The sequence below is a fragment of the Thalassophryne amazonica genome, chromosome 1, assembly GCF_902500255.1.
Source record: "Thalassophryne amazonica chromosome 1, fThaAma1.1, whole genome shotgun sequence".
Taxonomy (NCBI): Eukaryota; Metazoa; Chordata; class Actinopteri; order Batrachoidiformes; family Batrachoididae; genus Thalassophryne; species Thalassophryne amazonica.
Window position 1 is genome coordinate 130,582,777 of NC_047103.1, and position 19,891 is coordinate 130,602,667.

The following is a 19,891-nucleotide window of genomic DNA, read 5'->3' on the forward strand; positions in this document are numbered from 1 at the left end:
GATTACTTCTTAGTGTTGTCAGTGATCATTTGACGGTTTTTGCTGCCTTTAATTCATCAATCGATAAAATTGTGCATCATGAAACTAGTAATTTAATAAGGAAAACAACTGATGCAACTATTGAAAATCTTAGAACAGATTTAATGCTTACACAACTACAGACACAATCATTAAGGAAAATAAACCTATAGTTGACCACTTCAATGATTATTTTGTTAATGTGGGTAAAAATTTAGCTAATTCAATTGTGTCCCCTAAAATGTGTTCCTTGGATAACAGCAAAACAATCAATGCAATTTTGGATTCAATGTTTGTTAAAGAAACAGATGAAAAATAAATAATCAACATAGTTCATAAATTAAAAGATAAAGAGTCAACTGACATCTATAATTTTGACATGTTTTTGATAAAGAAGATTAGTGACTGTATCATTAAACCATTAAATTATACTTGTAATTTGTCATAAATGACTGGGAGATTTCCTTCGAAAATGAAAATAGCTAAAGTGATTCCACTGTTCAAATCTGGTGATAAACATGTCTTTTTAAACTACAGGCCAATCTCACGGTTACTGCAATTTTCAAAAATTTTGGAAAAGGTATTTGCAAAGAGGCTAAATGACTTTATAGCGAAACATCATATACTCAGTTAACAGCAGTATGGATTCAGAAAGAATCGAACTACCTCGTTAGCTTAAACTGACATTGTTGAACAAATAACAAATGCAATTGAGAAAAAGCATTACACAGTAGGAGTTTTCTTTGATTTACAGAAAGCTTTTGATACCATAGACCATACCTTACTATTGGATAAACTGCAGATGTATGGTATCAGGGGACTGGCTCATGACTGGATAGGCAGCTATCTATAAAACAGGCATCAGTGTTTCCATATTGGGGGGATAAACTCAGAATTTTTGAAGATTACATGTGGTGTGCCTCAAGGTTCAGTCCTTGGTCCATTGTTGTTTATTTTATATATTAATGATATATGTTTGATTTCTTTGCTGATTTGCTGATAATATGACTGTGTTCTGTAGTGGGGATCATTTAGGACAGCTTTTGGACATGGTGGAGAAGGAATTGCAGAAATTTAAACAGTGGTTTGATTTCAATAAATTATCACTTCATCTTGGTAAAACAAAGTGTATTATATTTGGAAATAAGCCCAGGAATTTAAGTAGAAATTTAATATTACATGATGCTGAAACTGAAATTGTATCTGAAACTGACAAGGCTGAGCGGAGGCGAGGCACAGACAGAGGCTGGACACAAATGCAGGCTCACAACAGGACGTATGATTAAAGGATAGTTTAATTCAGGCCTGGGTTCAGTAACGGGAAGGCAGTCCATGGAGCAAAAGTACCAGGCAGGGACAAGATGGAGGACGAGGTCTAAAACAAGCTGGGTCAGTACACAAGCGAACAGAGTTATCAGGGCTGAGGCAAAAAGCAGGATCCGGTACACAGAGCTGAGTCAAAAACACGGCCTAGCAAAACAGGACGAGACAGAGTGCTGGTAAGTGAGTGAACTCAACAAACGAGCAGCGAGGAAGTGAACTGAAGCAGTTTAAAAAAGAACAGGTGGTAATAGGATAATGAGGTGCACGTGGTGGAGGAAGGACCTGGAAGGGGGCGTGGTCAGGTGAAACCTAAGCGGCAAAAGAGATGCAGAAAGGTGGTGACAAATGAGCAAGTAAACGACAGACGAATGGGGCGTGGCCAACAGTGATAAGAAAGTGCAGGTGCAGAAAGAGAGTGCCGTGATCAGAAGAAGACTGTGATAAAAATGAAGCTGGGTGTGAACACGTGAGACTGAAATGAGTGCAGACACAGAGCAGACGAGGCCAGGATGAGACAGACAGGTGAGCAGTAAAGAGAATTACAGACAAGACAACTAAAGATCATACAAGGAAAACATGAACAGGAATCTAAACTCGAACAGGACTTTAAAGCAAACCAGAAGATGACAAACAGAATAATAGGAAAATAAACACTGACTAAACCAAGTGGAACAGACAGACAAAACTAGAAGAAAAACAGAAACTAAGTGATAACAAAACCTAGCATAACAGTACATAACAATAGGCAAACAATAACTAAATGATAAACCATGACAACACAGACTGATAGAACAAAACTAGAACGGAACTGGAACATGGCTGAAGTATAAAAGTAACAAAGAAAGAAAGTGCCAAAGCAAAAATAGAACATAGAATAAACACATGATGAAAATGGCAATTAATAAAACAAGGCTGGGGCAGAAGGAGCAGAACCAAATAAAGAGAGAAAATAAGGACTGAAGCCTGGAACTGGGCAGGGCATGACAGAAACAAAATTTCTCTGAGTTATCATTGATGATAAATTAAGATGGAAAACACATAAATTATGTTAAATCCAAAATGTCAAAAGCCATTTCAATCCTGTATAAAGCCCAAGATTTCTTCCCTCAATATTCGCTAATCACTTTATATTATTCAGTAATCCATATATGACATATTGTATTGAGGTTTGGGGAAACACTTAAAACAAACACTAATTCAATATTTTTATTGCAAAAGAAAGCCATAAGAATTATCAGTATTAAACCTTACCGTGAGCCGACAAACCCACTATTTATTTGTTTGAATATTCTGAAATTCAAGGCCTTAGTTGATTATATTACAACACAAACCATGTATAAGGCAAAAAACAAACTTCTACCTCAACATGTCTAAAATCTGTTTAAAATGAAGGACTTCAGTTATAATTTGTGAGGAACATTATTATTTGATAAATTAAATACTCTTAACTACTGTAAAAAGTCACTGTGTTTCTGTAAAAGGTGTAAACATTTGGAACATCTGTCCTAAACATATTAAATTACGCCCTACTCTAGTCAGCTTTAAAATACTTTATAAAAATAATATAATACCTCGCTACAGTATGGCCAATTAAGTTTATTGATTCAGTATTATTTCCTTTGGATTGTGCATTATTCTTTATTTTGTTGTGATGAGAAAATTCCATTCATTGATTAATCTCAAAGATCTGTGCTTTGTTCCTTTTGTATTTGTTCTTATGCGTATGTATTAGGTATATATATATATATATATATATATATATATATATATATATATATATATATAGTAAAAGAGGTGGGTGTGTATAAGCTTTTGCTTCTGCCTGCACCCTTTCAGCCACATTTGCTACTGTAAAATCTTTTCTTTTTTGATGTGGAGTTTTGTGTGCTGAATAAAATCATTCATTCATTCATTCACAAATAGGGCAGGATGACTTGGATATCTAGTCTATAATTTCCTGCTGTTTTCTCAATATGCTGATACTAAATAATAATGAATATGGCTTTCAAGTCAACAAACAAGAAAAAAAATTGTATTTGTATAATTAAAACATAACTGACTCCTGATTTGCACAGAATATTGTGCTAAAAAAACAAAAAAACAACAAAAAACGAATCCATAACTGATTAGAACATACATATTAAGGACAAATTATTTGAACATTTACAGAATATATCCAGAACAAAATAATTCATATTTAGGTATTTACCAAATTCCGATCAACCAGCCAAAATAAATAAATCATAGATAACACACATAATAATATATAATACACCCTAATAACAGCATACATATAAATTAGTATACATATTATAATAACACTTAGACTTTTGTTGAGTCTGGATCCAATTTAAACACATGGCTCCAGTTACACATGTCCCCTTCTTACTCTTTAGTAGCTACTGCAGACAGTCCCACCCTACACTTAAATCATGGCCCACCACCAAAGTGTACATGTGGAATTAGTGATCCCCGTCCATCTGTCTGTGCACGTGTGTGTGTGTGTGTGTGTGTGTGGGGGGGGGGTTCTGTATAAATTATGTGTGACTGTAACTGGCTGTACAATGAGGGGGAATTCCTTTAAGTATACATATGAAAAAAGTAGGGGAGTGCAGAAGGTGGTTTTGGTTGGTAGTAGAGGAACCCCTTCATTAAAGGACTGTTCGATGCCAGCGGGCCATCTGTGTGAAAATGCCTGACAGCTGCACACACGGCAGTCATAACAACCCTTCCTCTCAGGCGGCAGGCAATTTGGAATGCAGACACCAACCCCAGGGACACACTATTTTATTTATTTGATATAATTTGCCAAACTTTCAACATATGTGGGGTTTGTACATAGACAGAACTTGTAGAAAGATAAATATTGCAGCTTTATTACTGTCTAATAGAAATTATCCTAGAGTTTCACGGCTATGGTTTAGCAACATCATTAAATGGGTGGCAGCATAATATTTACAGATGATCACATTATTAGAAAACATCCCATGTTTGAAAACAAGCTGAACAACTCAATTTTCAAGCCCCTAATCTAGCTAGCTGTTTGTAGCTTGATGAGCCATTGTAGTACCCGGGCTAGGCCAGGTAGCTAGTTCAGCTACTTTCTGATTTGTCTTACAGCTCACTGCAAACTATACTGATCTATCCTTGAATCAGTTTATACTTCACTCAAGAACAGGCCTCAAAGGACACTTTGCCAGAACATGACACGAAGAGTTCAGGCGCAAAACCCTGTATCTCCACCAGACCACTCTTGTTTTAAATAAGGATATTTACCTGATGGAAGTTGTACATCTCCATGAATCATTATTTCTTGTTATGAAATGGTTATTGTGCACTGAACAAAATAGCAGAATCTCAAAAATAAACCTTTATTCAGAAATGTGTTAATTAGCAACCTTTAATAGATTTGGCTCCAAAACCTGGTATCTCCACCTTCAGTTTGTTTGCATTACTCAGTAAGTCCATCACTTTAATGTACGCTAATGCTGCATTTACACATAGGCAGTACGTGTTACGAATGTCATATTTGCATCATTCTTGGCACATTCCTGATATTTTTAATGTGACTTAATGCATCTGAATAGGTTTCTTAATAGTGCGTGTTGGTGCGTGATATTCGTGATTTTCGTGGAGCATGTTTTTGGCTGTCAAAAAATCTTTCACGAATGCCACACACCACCCTCATTTCACCTCATGTCGTGGATGTCGCAAATAATTGGTTGATCTGTCTTGATTAGTGACGATCCTTAATAGAGTGTGACAGCATTCTTCTCTGATGTGCACACAATTAAACCCTGCTGCACCACAGTTTCATTGCTGCAGTATGCTGAAGGAGTACAGTGATGCCAAGTCGGCTAAAAATTTCGTTGCAATGCTCCTCAGCGCACTCCTGCAGGCGTTCCACCTGCTGCTGCGCCTGATGTTTGGGAAAACGAGCGAGACGAGAGCCCTGTGAAACCACACATCTGGCTCTCTCAGTCTCCTCCTCCTCTCTGCACCTACACGCAATAGTGCACAACAGTGCGGAACATTATTCTTGACTGTGCGTAATGGTTCCTGATTATGCTCCACCAACACGTTCCATTAATCATAACGCATGGTAACAGGTTGCAGCAGTTCCCGAGGACACCTGATGACTCTGCCTCAAATCATCACATTCGTGATCAGCAGCCAAGAATATATACTTTGTGGCATTCGTGACGTGCTGTCGTTATGTGTAAACGCAGCATCAGAGAAGCTCTCGTAAGCGCCGCAATCTTTGCATCACGTGACCGAAATACATGCCAATGAGTGGTGCGCTGTTCACTATGTGGTTTTGCACACAAACTGGGATGGCGCTTACGGGGTTCTGCATACAAACTGCATCTTGACTTGCATTTACCATAGGATTTATGGGTTGCAGCAGAATTGATTTTGTTTTGTCAGATACAAGCCTCGGTAAGCTTTCACTTGCAATGGTTATCTCATTTTCCGTGGGTGTGGCGTTTACGGGGTTTTGCGCCTGAACTTTTTACATTTCCATTACAGAAAGTCACATGACCACTAAAGGCAGACACATCGCTTGAGAAAAAAAAAAAACCCAGCATCCTCCCACTTTTGACAATGATGTTCACATTTAGCTAGGTGATCACATGGTCAATTCTCTGGACTGTAAATCAGACACTGAGGGTTTGATTCTTGTTTGTTATGTGTCGGACGCAGCTCGGAGAACCGACCAGCGTTTGAAGGACCCAGTATGAAATAAGCAGAGCACGGTACAAAGGCTAACTGAATTTAATACATAACAATGATGTGATACAAAACAACAAAAGAGTGTGCGGTCTGGCGTGGTGGTGATATGGTATGCTCCCAGCAGCGCTAACGGTCCGGAGCCAGAAGCCGTTCGGACCCAAGGACCCCGCCGACACCCCCCAGGTGGCCGCAACAAACCGAGTCTGTGAAAGAAGGAACCATTATGTGAGTCCACACTCTACACACAGAGAGACCACTCAAAGGTGTACAAACAGCAAACACTTCCTGGCTTAATTACTAATCAGCTTCCCAACCTGCAGGCATGGAACATCCAGTACACAAAACTCCACTGCAGTGGAAGCCGATACATGACTAACGTACAGCTCAATATAATAAGGTGTGAGGGACACCACATTTACTGACTGTATAAACGTTAGTCACAAAATCTAACGTACCTCAGGAAGTGTGCTGACGAGCGTGAGACCTCACCCCCTCCTCTTTCACAGACCGTGCATCAAACCCTGGACGTTCTCTGCATCCACTGATGATGAGATGGCTCCCGAGACGACGATCTCACCCGTCTGGTCACAAGGTCGAGTCTCTGGCAAATACACACTGTATACTCTAGTCTTAAATGCCACCATGTTCCAATCCATATAGATGCACCTCAGCTGTGAGTCCTGACGAGCCACAGGTGATCAGGGTGAGGTCCTGATAACCTCAGCAACACAGCCACTCAGTCCCAAATGCAAGCCACCTGGAAGGAAAAACAAAAGACAGAAACAAAAAGGCAGCCAGGCCCCCCAGCCATACAACATTGTTGAAATCATAAGTTTTTGCTTTCAACCAGAGATAGAGGTAGAGGTTCTTATTTAACGTGGGCAGCCAACGAAAGCCCAAAGCTTGTTTACAGAAGGGCTCATGGCATGTGTCTCTCATTCCTCCCCAGCACTCCTGTTGAAAGTGCCAGTTGGGAGCGTAGCTGCAATTGAGAATCGAACCCGGATCGCTGGCATCTTAGTCCAACATTCAAACCATTATGCCACCACTAGAAGTCAAATCTTGCTACATATACTCAACAAAAATATAAATGCAACACTTTTGGTTTTGCTCCCATTTTGTATGAGATGAACTCAAAGATCTAAAACTTTTTCCACATACACAATATCACCATTTCCCTCAAATATTGTTCACAAACCAGTCTAAATCTGTGATAGTGAGCACTTCTCCTTTGCTGAGATAATCCATCCCACCTCACAGGTGTGCCATATCAAGATGCTGATTAGACACCATGATTAGTGCACAGGTGTGCCTTAGACTGTCCACAATAAAAGGCCACTCTGAAAGGTGCAGTTTTGTTTCATGGGGGGGATACCAGTCAGTATCTGGTGTGACCACCATTTGCCTCATGCAGTGCAACACATCTCCTTCGCATCATCCGTGAAGAGAACACCTCTCCAACATGCCAAATGCCAGCGAATGTGAGCATTTTCCCACTCAAGTCGGTTACGACGACGAACTGGAGTCAGGTCGAGACCCCGATGAGGATGACGAGCATGCAGATGAGCTTCCCTGAGACGGTTTCTGACAGTTTGTGCAGAAATTCTTTGGTTATGCAAACCGATTGTTTCAGCAGCTGTCCGAGTGGCTGGTCTCAGACGATCTTGGAGGTGAACATGCTGGATGTGGAGGTCCTGGGCTGGTGTGGTTACATGTGATCTGCGGTTGTGAGGCTGGTTGGATGTACTGCCAAATTCTCTGAAATGCCTGTGGAGACGGCTTATGGTAGAGTCATGAACATTCAATACACGAGCAACAGCTCTGGTTGACATTCCTGCTGTCAGCATGCCAATTGCACGCTCCCTCAAATCTTGCGACATCTGTGGCATTGTGCTGTGTGATAAAACTGCACCTTTCAGAGTGGCCTTTTATTGTGGACAGTCTAAGGCACACCTGTGCACTAATCATGGTGTCTAATCAGCATCTTGGTATGGCACACCTGTGAGGTGGGATGGATTATCTCAGCAAAGGAGAAGTGCTCACTATCACAGATTTAGACTGGTTTGTGAACAATATTTGAGGGAAATGGTGATATTGTGTATGTGGAAAAAGTTTTAGATCTTTGAGTTCATCTCATACAAAATGGGAGCAAAACCAAAAGTGTTGCGTTTATATTTTTGTTGAGTGTATTAACAACAAAGGTGTACTTTTTTACCTCGATGGCCCTCTCCACCCACCTCCTTTGTAAACCACAGATGCAAGAACAAATTTTGGTCAAATTAGGGTCTGTGCATTCTCTCCCAGTCTTATACCCCTTTTGCATCTTGAGGGATTGGGGAAGTTTGTTTGTTTTTAAATGTGGTGTATCACATTAATTACACACATTGGGCCTCATGTATCAACGTGCGTACGGCGATATTTGAGCGTATATGGGGTGTACGCCAAAACGGCTGCGCTACTTGGAATTTATCAATGTGGTCGTTGGTGTATGCTGCACTGAAAATATACACCAGGTCGAGAGGTGGCGTAAATTATACACCAAAATGAACCAGCGCTGGAATCCACATAAAAATTAAAATGATCAACATGATAAACAGTACCATTATACAAATCAATGCATATGTTACATAAATAACTTTCCTGATTATACTACATAATAATCAATAAAAATCCCGCTGTTGCGGGATTGCTGGTCTATCGAGCACGATCCGTGGCCACAGCGCTGACCGCAAAGAAAGCGCTGCTCGCCTTTTTCTCCAGAGCCTGGAGCCAGAGCAGTGCTGAGCTTAACTTTATGTGGTGTGATCGTTTTAGACTATGAAACTGATAATAACAACTGTAGTGTTGTCATTCCCTTCGCCCGTGCTGCAATCAGGTTGTGTCATCTCCATTCGTTTGTCACAATAAAATAAATAAAGAAATACATTTTAAGAATTAAGAAATCTGAAAAATTAGGCGTGTCTTATTAATTGAGCAAGCAAATATCCACATGTCAAGAATTATTGACATGTGAAAAGAGAATACAGTGTTCCCTCGCTATAACGCGGTTCACCTTTCGTGGCCTCACCGTTTTGCAGAGTTTTTAGTCCAATTTTGCATGCCTTTTTTTTTTTACAGTGTTCTGTGTTCTGCGTGTCTGTTTATAAGAATCTTGTCGCCCAGAAGAAAAAAGAGCACCAACAACTACTCATAACTGTGTTTGTCACTCGGAAACAGACACCTGCGGCGAGGTGTGAGTGGAAAAAGGCGCGGTGCCAGGACGCAGAGGCGCGATCTGTGAAATACTGGTCAATCACTATTAATAATTTCTTATGTGTCCAACCTCGTACGTTGATCGTTAAAATTAAATTCGTTAGTTCTAAAAGCCATCATAATTATTTATAGGAAAACGTTCTATTTTTATTTCTCAAACAAATGTTTGGGCCTGAAAACAGTTTGGTCTTATTTTTCTACTAAGGTTTGAACTTTGAGAGTGTTTACACATGAGAGAAAAGTGAGAAAATGTTCATGCCTGATTGAGAAAGTGTATAAAGGGTTTTACAGCTTTGAAACGTCTATAATAATTGTAAAAAATAACGCTGACTACGTCGCGGTTTCGCGTATTACGGGCTATTTTTAGAACGTAACTCCCGCGATAAACGAGGGACCACTGTAACACTTTTTTGATTATACTACAAAACAATTGATACAATGGCCGCTTTTGACGCTCTATTGGCACGCGTCGTGACTGGTGGAGTTATTTTTCTTTGCCGTCTTCCTGGCTTCCATGTCGTAAAATGAGGGTGTGTCTGAAGCGGAGTCTGAATATTTATGGGCGTGTTTATTATAATTACGATTGTTTTCACCCGCCACATTTATCAAGGTCACGTCAGGCGTACGCCGGAAATGGGCAGGTGCGCACAACTTTGGTACATGAGGCCCATTAAGTGTTATCTTCAGCTAGGATCAGAGGACATGCAGAATCGACATGCTTTCATGAAGTGTCCTCCATTAATATCCCCAAGATTATATGATAGCCATTATCATTTTAGACATTGTATATATCCATCACCTTAAATTTGAGAAGTAGCAAGACGGTTTGACATGGACATGAGTTTAATGTCACACCTTAAGTTGACACAGAATATTTGCAAAGATATCTCCTGCAAATCAGGCAAATCTGCAACCAGAGAAGTCTGGATTTACTCTCAAGAAGTCAACCATTCTCTGCATCCAAGCTCTGAGAAGACTCATTGAATTGAAACTTAAATACCGGCAGTGCTTTTTTCAGCTTTTGATGATTTTCACAAACTTTGAGTCTGTTTACTAGGCTGCTCTCTGGGACATTCTGAGAACCAACCCATACAAACTTACTGTGCGTGAATACTGGTGTTCCTCAGGGATGTGTTCTGGCTCCTACTCTATTCAATGCTTTTAGGGACTGGGTGGTTGCCATCCAGGCTCTAAAAGGTTCCTTAGTGTGGTGGATGCACCAGGACAGGAAACTGACTTGACCTGGAAAATCCACATGTTGCAGCAAATTTTACTGAAGTAAAATGACATTTAATTCTAAAATTAAGGACAGTATAGCTCCTGACTTACTTGAGCACATTGTTCTTCTGTTAACAGTTGTTCTTTAAACACTGAAAGTCACAGGATTGTATGCTTGATATTATTATTCTTTTTTTAATAAATGTCACTGCTTGTCATTAAAAAAGGTAATTCTGTTTCTGGTTGAATAGTTTATAGTTTATTCTCAGCAGGCAATGTCTGCTGAGAATATCATTTTCAGGGGTTATCATCAACATCATGTCATCACATCTCAGTCTTTTCCATTATTTCCCACAGCACATAATAGACCTCATGCTACGCCCCACATACGATGGAAACTGTTTGAAATTCACTGACTGTTGAACTTGTGCACAAATATTTACAGCAGTAACTCGGGTTTCCAAACCTGAGGAGAATTAGCTGCCAACAAGGGAACAAAAAAAAAATGTAACCACAGGTATTTCAGTTGACCAACCTGAGGGACTTAAAGCAAAGTTTTTTATGATGTGTTAAATTTTCCATGACATAAAGCCTTTAGTTCTCTGCAGAAATGCACGCAAAATAACAGTGTTTATGGTGTGTTGGTGTTTGGAGAAGTGGGTCCAATGGGTACTGACAGCATGGGTGTACCATTTAAAAGGTGATTCTGTCCAAAGGTAATTTAAACATTCATGAAATTTAATAAAACAAGCAAAGCACAATAAATATATTTCAAATATTATGCAATGTAAATGCAGCAGAAAAGTAACATGGCAATAATGAAATCTTCCTTGTAGGGGTTTCAGTTTTCTCTCCTTCTGCACTTTAACTGCTTGCAAAACAATTCTGAAAATGACTTTTGCCTTGTTTTTGTGTTTTTAACAGGTTGAAGCTGTTAATTGACCAGGAGAAGGCCTATCAAGAAAGAAAAGAGGAAGAAAACAACAAAAAGGTCACAGGTCTCAAGGAGGAGCTGACAAAACTCAAGTCATTTGCGTTGATGGTTGTAGATGAACAACAGCGTTTGACTGAACAGTTGGACCAGCAAACAGCAAAGGTTCAAGAAATAACTGCAAGTGCTTCACAAGCCCAGGAGGAGCTGAACACAGCTAATGCTCGTCTACAGGAAAAGGAACTCAAAGTCTCTCGCTTAGAGGCTGAGCTGCGTGAAAAAGCTCACCGATACCACCAGGAACAAGAGACAATGACCGCCAAACTGGCAAGTGAAGATGCTCAAAATCGGCAGCTCCGCCAGAAACTGTCAACTCTCAGCAGGCAGCTCGATGAGCTGGAGGAGACTAACAAGACTCTGCGCAGAGCTGAGGATGAACTGCAGGAGTTGAGGGACAAAATTAGTCGTGGCGAATGTGGAAACTCAAGCCTGATGTCTGAACTTGAAGAGTTACGGAAAAGGGTGCTTGAAATGGAAGGGAAGGATGAAGAGCTGATCAGAATGGAGGACCACTGCAGGGACCTCAATAAGAAACTGGAGAAAGAGTCTAAACAAAGCCGGAGCCTGAAAATTGAAGTTGATAAACTGAACCAGAGAATAATGGACTTAGAAAAACTAGAAGATGCTTTCTGCAAGAGCAAACAAGAGTGCAATTCCCTGAAAAGCAACCTGGAGAAAGAGAGGACAGTGTCAAAGGTTCTGTCCACTGAGCTAGATGTCTTGAAACTCAGGGTCAAAGAACTTGAGTCTGCTGAAAGCCAACTTGCAAAGACGGAGTTGACACTGAAAGAAGATCTAACCAAGTTAAAGACTCTGACGGTCATGCTTGTGGACGAAAGAAAAACAATGGGAGAGAAGTTAAAACACATGGAGAACAAGGTCCAAAACAGCACTGGCAAACTTCAGGCTGAACAGGACAAAGTTACTTCAGTCACAGAGAAGCTAATTGAAGAGAGCAAGAAAGCACTGAGGTCAAAGTCTGAGCTCGAGGAGAAAATGTGCAGTGCTACAAAGGAAAGGGATGACCTGAAGGCAAAGCTGAGGGCTGAGGAAGAAAAACATGGTGATTTGGAGTCTAAGATCAGCATGATGAAGAAAAGATTACAATCACTGGAGAGCATAGAAAGAGAATACCTGAGGCATAAAGCCAAAGAAGATCATAACAAAGCATCCATTGCCAACCGCTTCCTGCAAGAAGACAATAAAGTCAAGGAATTGACACAGGAGGTCGAACACCTGCGATGCAAATTAAAAGACATGAAGGTGGTAGAAGGAGACCTACTAAAAATGGAAGCTTTTGAGTCACTGGAGAAAAAATTCAGTCATGAGCAAGAGAAAGCCAAAACACTGATGGAGGAGCTAGAATTATCCAGAAAAGAGCTTTCAAAGTACCAGCTGGCTGAAAAGAAGGACTGCAACCAAGAGCATGTTCTTTATAAACGCCTGAAAGAAGAGGAGGCAAAGTCCAGTCATCTGACCAGAGAGGTAGCAGCTCTGAAAGAAAAAATTCATGACTACATGGGAACTGAGGAATCCATTTGCCGCATGAAGAACGACCACTCAACACTGCAAAGAAAACTGACTCAGCAGGAGGTCCGAAACAAAGAACTGGCTAGAGAAATGGAGATGCTTACTGGAGAACTTGAGAGATACAGAAGATTTAGCAAAAGTCTCCGACCTGGCATGAATGGAAGACGCTTCTCTGATCTGCATGTTTCCACCAAGGAAGTGCAGACAGAACCTCTTGACCTGGCATCTTCCACATCCAAGACACTGCCACTGGAATGCGCTGTGGTCAATGGAAAACTGTACGACGAGAGCGAACCAGAGGACAATGCAAATTACAGTAATGAGCTCCAGCTCTCCAAATGCAGTCCATCCATCATCAATAATGTAAATAACCTGAACAACACGAGAAGAGCACGAGTGCCATTCCTTAAGAACAAAGAGAGTCCTCATCAAGTAAATGGTAAAGTGCAACCCCGGCACAATGGCAACCATATCCCGCCTGGAGATGTTGTGCTCACCCACAGTCCTGGGCAGCCTCTGCACATAAAAGTGACTCCTGACCATGGACACAACACAGCTACACTAGAGATCACCAGCCCAACCACAGAAAGCACCCAGTCCTTCACCAGCACTGCTGTCATACCCACTAGTGGAGGTCCACCGAAACAGAGAATCACCATCATTCAGAACGCTTCCATTTCCCCGACAATGAAATCTATTTCCCCAACAACAAAATCGAAAGGTTCCCCAGTGTCTGATGAATTGTCTTCCCCAGATAGAGCTCTATCCCCCTTCACTTTGGCAACATACTCCCGAACAATGGCACCAGACTCTTGTGGCTCTGTAACACCAGACAGAGCAATGTCACCAATACAAATTGTGTCAGTCACAACCAGCACTCCAGACCGCTCTCTGTCCACAGAGCCAGTGGAGGTGGTTGGAGGACATGCTGTCTTCCGTGTGACCCCTGAAAGGCAGAGCAGCTGGCAGGTCCAGAGATCTAACAGCTCGGGGCCCAATGTCTTCACCACAGAGGACAACAAAATCCACATTCATTTAGGGAGCCCCTTCATTCAGAGCATCAGCAGCACATCACAGACTCTGAGTCCATGCCACACACCTGGACTCCAGGAGCAGAGGACTCAGGCACTGGCCAATTGTAGCACTCCTGCTGCCAAAGGCAACAGCAAAATCACAAGTAGCATCATGATTAAGCCCACCTCCACCTCAATGCAAAGGCCATCTCAAATTACAGTAAGTAATGCTTATGACTGACCCAATAACCCTCAAAACCCTTCATCCCATACCCTCGTAGTGAATCCTGCCTGTGACATGCTGTCCAACCTGATACCCAAAAGCACCTCCTGATACAGTTGTCTGTTTAACTTGACTTTTGCTTCAAACTAGGTTTCAATGTTTTCTTTTCCCCTTAATCTTTGGTTTGCTTGGTTCTGGTTGTGTGTGATTAATTTCAAGCAAATGTGTGCCTGCATGAGAGGAGAGAGAGAGAAAGAAAAACATTAGGTAGCATTTGGACATCTGACATTACACTAGGTAATTTATGTGCACTTACTGTATGTACTCCATGGCAAATTAGCCATATAGACTATTCACACTGATGTATCATACCAGTTTTATAAACGCCATATTCCAAACTGCATTCTGATTGTTTGATTTTGTGAGAATTAAAATGTGCAAAAAGTGTTATGTTTTAGTTTGTCATCCATGCTTGCCATTTTCAGTTATTCACTAAACCCAGGATGCTTTGATTGTGTAAAATTAAACATAATCTGAGGAAGATGCTATTTGATTGAAGCCACTTGTTTGAGTCCATTTTGGTGCATGCACAGTAATTTCTTAACAATTATTATTATTATTATTTCGATTCCCTGTACTCATTGTCAGTCAGTTGGACCTCAGAGGTCTAAAACTGGTGGTTTGAGTTGGAAGATTGTTGCGTGCCTTATCTTTTATACAACCCATATTTTCACATGGGTTAAAGGTACAATGCATTTATGTATTGTACCTTTACCACTTCAGAAACATAACACAATCACTGATGATTTCAACACACTTTTGCCAACAAGTTGATTATGTCATATTTTTACTTCCACCAAGGAGGTTATGTTTTCACCCATGTCCGTGTGTTTGATAGCAGGATTACACAATAAATACTGAATCAATTTCATTGAAACTTGGTGGAAGGTTGGACCAAGGCAGAAACCATTAACTTTTTGGAGTGGCTCCATCAAAGTGGGTCCTCTTTTTTCCCCACACTCCAAAAGTTGACCATGAACATGACCATGGTCATGAGGGTTGGGTCATGACTGAAAGAACTAGATCGCGGGTACAAGCGGTCGAAATAGGCTTCCTTAGGAGGGTGACTGGTGTCTCCCTTAAAGATAGAGTGAGAAGATGAGTCATCCGTGGGGAGCTCGGAGTAGAGCCGCTGCTCCTTCATTTTGAAAGGAGCCAGCCGAAGTAGTTTGGGCAATCGATAAGGATGCCCCCTGGGCACTTCCCTAGGGAGGTGTTCCAGGCATGTCCAACTGGGAGGAGACCCTGGAGAAGACTCAGGACTAGGTGGAGAGATGCAGAGAAAGAAATGTAAAGTGTTGTTATTCCTTAAAGAATGCCAGCAAAAGAATATCTTGATCTTTGGTCCAAGCATTTTTCCTGATTAAGCACTCAACACCAAAGACGATACATCAATTGTGGCTCCACAGCAAGAAGGTCATGGGATCAATTCCCACCTTTGGCCTTTCTGTGTGGAGTTTGCATGTTGTCCCCGTGGGTTCCCTCCGGGTGCTCCAGCTTCCTCCCACATCCAAAGACACGCAGGTAGGTAGGTGGATTGGAAACTTTAAATTGTCCCGGCGGTGCGGGTGTGAATGTGTTTGTTTGCCTAGAGTCCATTTATTCAGAGAATAGCAACACGACGAGTTGAAAAAAAAAAAGTCACATGACTCGTGGTGCCATCTTGGGGTCAAATAGCGTTCGCCGTTAATCTGTATGCATTTAAATCCAGCTAGTTTATTTATTTATTCGCTGAATATTCCAGGTTGCTGTGCATATAGATGCACAAATACACAGAACAAGGGCTTCAGGATGTACAGATTCCCTTCAGGTCTGAATAGAAGAAAAAATTTGGAAAATAAAGTCAGCCATGTGGGATGGAAGCTACTTCATCATCAAAGCTTTGAGAGATAGGTAAATTTATTGTTCAGTCCCATGTACAGTAAAACTCACCTAAACCGTCATTGTATAAACCGGATATTTGCAGGCACTGGACAAAAAAAGTCCCAATGTTTTTGTCTGGTTTTCCATGTAATAAACACCGTATATAATGGTTTTTGTGTAACAGATTTCCGCTCACCTCAGATCAAATGTCCTGTTCAATTGCAATGCATTTCTATTAAAAACCCCAACCAATCTGGATGTGCACAATAACACAGGTACAAAATTAAAGTTCAGTGCTCTGAGACACAGATTTGAGAAAAGTGGGACTGGAGTCATTTCTGTGATTAAAAGCCCAACCGTTTATTTTTTTTCAAACCGTGCTCAGACTTGGACCTGCAGCCTGACGTGTACCTGTTAAATCAGACACAAAAGGCTGTGATTTAACACTTTTCTGCTTTCACTCTTTCCTCTCATATTTTAATAGTTTTTGCAGTGTGCACACTGATTACATTTCGAGATCACATACATTTGGCAGAAAAGTCCACAAATTTACAACATGGAGTCAGAAAAAGAGGAATTTGTACAGATTGCGTTTGAATTAGAGGTGATGATTGTAAAACAAAAAGCTTGTTGAGGGTCAAATTAATCCATAATAAAGCATAATCCAACGAGGGAGAACTTTAAAACTGTCACGCATGTCACTGCATGACATGGAGTTACAAAAGTGTAAATCAGTCTTTAAATTCATTAAATAAATCATCGTAAATTGTAAATTTATGCGTATTTGATAGCTTAACTATTTTTAGATTTATTGTGATAGTACGTATACTAGGGCTGTTCATGTTATATAGTAAAAAAATAAAAGTTGTGAGAGACTTCAGGCCACATGTTGTTTTTGTTCCACTTGGAGTTTTATCGGTGCAGACCAAATTTAAACTCAATCAGGTAAGACTTAGAGGTCCCCCAGAGTGACACATTTTCCTCTCCCTCTGCTGGCAAGGCAACGTCACCCTAACGGGAGAAGACTCTGATGCCATTATTTTTCTTTTACAGGTACATGTGATGGCTTCTAATCGCAAGAAGTGGTGGTTGATTGGTCACCCAGAGGAGAACATTACTGGAATTACTGGACATTGCTTGTTTGGGGAAAATTGTTGCTTTGTGGCCAACCCCTAAACAATGTCTGATTACAATAAAATTTGGCACAGATCTTTTATTTTATTAGTGGAACAAGAACAACATGTGGCCCAAAAGATTTTTTAACATTTGACATTTTGAACAGGTCTAACCTGTACCTGGATGTGTTGCTGTATGTGAAAACATGAAAGGTTCATTCAGTAGTTCAGCACAGTTGGCCCCAAAATGGTGCCATGTCCTTGACACTACTCTCTCAATAAAGGGACCCTATGTTTGTCTATATCTGGCCCTGTGACAGGCTGGCGTCCTGTCCAGGGTGTACCCCGCCTCATGCCTTATGACTGCTGGAATAGGCTCCAGCCCCCTGTAACCCTTAACTGGAGTAAGTAGTTGAAGATGAGTGAGAGTGATTGAGGAATAGTCCATTTCCCCAGAAGAAAAGACAAAGTTTTCTTGTATTCTGAAGTGTTGATGTCAGTGTCTTCTTATAGTGTATGGCACCAAATCCGAGAGACAGAGTTAAAACTAGGAGAATGTGAACTCCTTTTTCTCTTCAATGACACAATGGAAACTGCTCCGGGGATTCATTAAACTATGAACTGGCATGCCATAAAGCTGCTGTGGAGCTACAATGTATTTATTTTTTTCCAAGTCGACATATTATTGAAATAGGGCAATACTTTTTAAAACATGGTAAATTTCAGAATTGTTATTCACTGAATCCATACAGATGGAAACTAATCTCAAGGAGTAACAGACTAGCTCTTCATTTCAGCAAGTCTAAGTTCTCACAAGTGTCCAGTGAAATACATAACACTCAGGATGACCAAATAATGATGGTTGATTGCTAACCCGTCATGCCTGCTGGAGAACACCTCCCACCCCATGCGGGATACCCTGACTGCATTAGAAAGCTCCGTTAGTGACAGGGTGCACCACCCAAAGTGTGTGAAGGAGCGATACCGCAGGTCCTTCCTTCCTGCTGCTGTCAGACTCCACAACCAGCACAGTCCCAGCACAGTAGACCCCTCAGATCACTCAAATCATTAATGTCATTATAGTCAAAAATTTTCAGCCATTTGTAATAATAATAATACATATTGGGCCTCATGTATCAATGTTGCGCACTTGTGGCGTAAATTTACGGCGTAAACTTGAAATACACCAAAGTCGCCGTGACATGTATCAAGCAGTGCGCACCTGCCCATTTCTGGCGTACGCCTGACGTGACCTTGATAAATGCGGCGGGTGAAAACGACCGTAATTATAATAAACACGCCCATAAATATTCAGACTCCGCTTCAGACACACCCTCATTTTACGACATGGAAGCCAAGAAGACAGCAATGAAAAAGAACTTCACCAATCACGACGCGTGCCAATAGAGCGTCAAAAGTGGCCGTCGTATCAATTGTTTTGTAGTATATAATCAATAAAGTGTTACAGTGGTCCCTCATTAATCACTGGAGTTACGTTCTAAAAAACAGCCCGAAATACGCGAAACCGCGACGTTAGGCAGCGTTATTTTTTACAATTATTATAGACGTTTCAAAGCTGTAAAACCCCTCACTACACAGTTTATACACTTTCTCAATCAGGCATGAACATTTTCTCACTTTTCTCTCGTGTGTAAACACTCTCAAAGTTCAAACCTTAGTAGGAAAATAATACCAAACTGTTTTCAGGCCCAAACATTTGTTTGAGAAATAAAAATAGAAAGTTTTCCTATAAATAATTATGATGGCATTTAGAACTAACGAATTCATTTTAACAATCAACGAACGAGGTCAGACACATAAGAAATTATTAATAGTGACTGACCAGTATTTCACAGATCGCGCCTCTGCGTCCTGGCGCTGCGCCTTTTCCCACTCACACCTGGCTGCAGCAGGTGTTTGTTTCCAAGTGACAAACAGTTAAGAGTAGTTGTTGGCGCTCTTTTTTCTTCTGGGTGACAAGATTCTTATAAACAGATACGCAGAACACAGAACACTGTAAAAAAAAAAAAGCATGCAAAATTGGACTAAATACTCTGCGAGACTCTGAGGCCACGACAGGTGAACAGCATTATAGCGAGGGACCACTGTATTCTCTTTTCACATGTCAATAATTCTTGACATGTGGATATTTGCTTGCTCAATTAATAAGACACGCCTAATCTGTCAGATTTCTTTATTTTTTAAATGTATTTCTGTATTTATTTTATTGTGACAACCGAATGGAGACAACAAAACCTGATTGCAGCACGGGCGAATTAAGGGAATGATGAAACTACAGTTGTTATTATCAATTTCATAGTCTAAAACGATCACACCACATGAAGTTAAGCTCTGCGCTGCTCTTGCTCCAGGCTCGAAGTCTGGAGAAAAGGGCGTACGGATCGTGCTCCATAACAGTCCCGCAAAAGCGGGATTTGTATTGATTATTATGTAGCATAATCAGGAAAGAGTTATTTATGTAACATATGCATTGATTTGTATAATGGCACTGTTTATCATGTTGATCATCTTCATTTTTATGTGGATTCCA

The 19,891-nt window shown here is 40.7% G+C and overlaps 1 protein-coding gene across 3 annotated transcripts in view; it reads left to right on the forward strand.

Annotated features, from left to right (window-relative positions):
* Positions 1-19,891, forward strand: part of filip1l (filamin A interacting protein 1-like) — a 380,097-nt gene that overhangs the window by 329,251 nt on the left and 30,955 nt on the right. For all 3 annotated transcript variants that reach the window (XM_034174527.1, XM_034174536.1, XM_034174544.1), the window contains one exon: positions 11,470-14,299. In XM_034174527.1, coding sequence (XP_034030418.1) covers positions 11,470-14,299 — 2,830 coding nt within the window. The remainder of the gene's footprint in view (positions 1-11,469; positions 14,300-19,891) is intronic.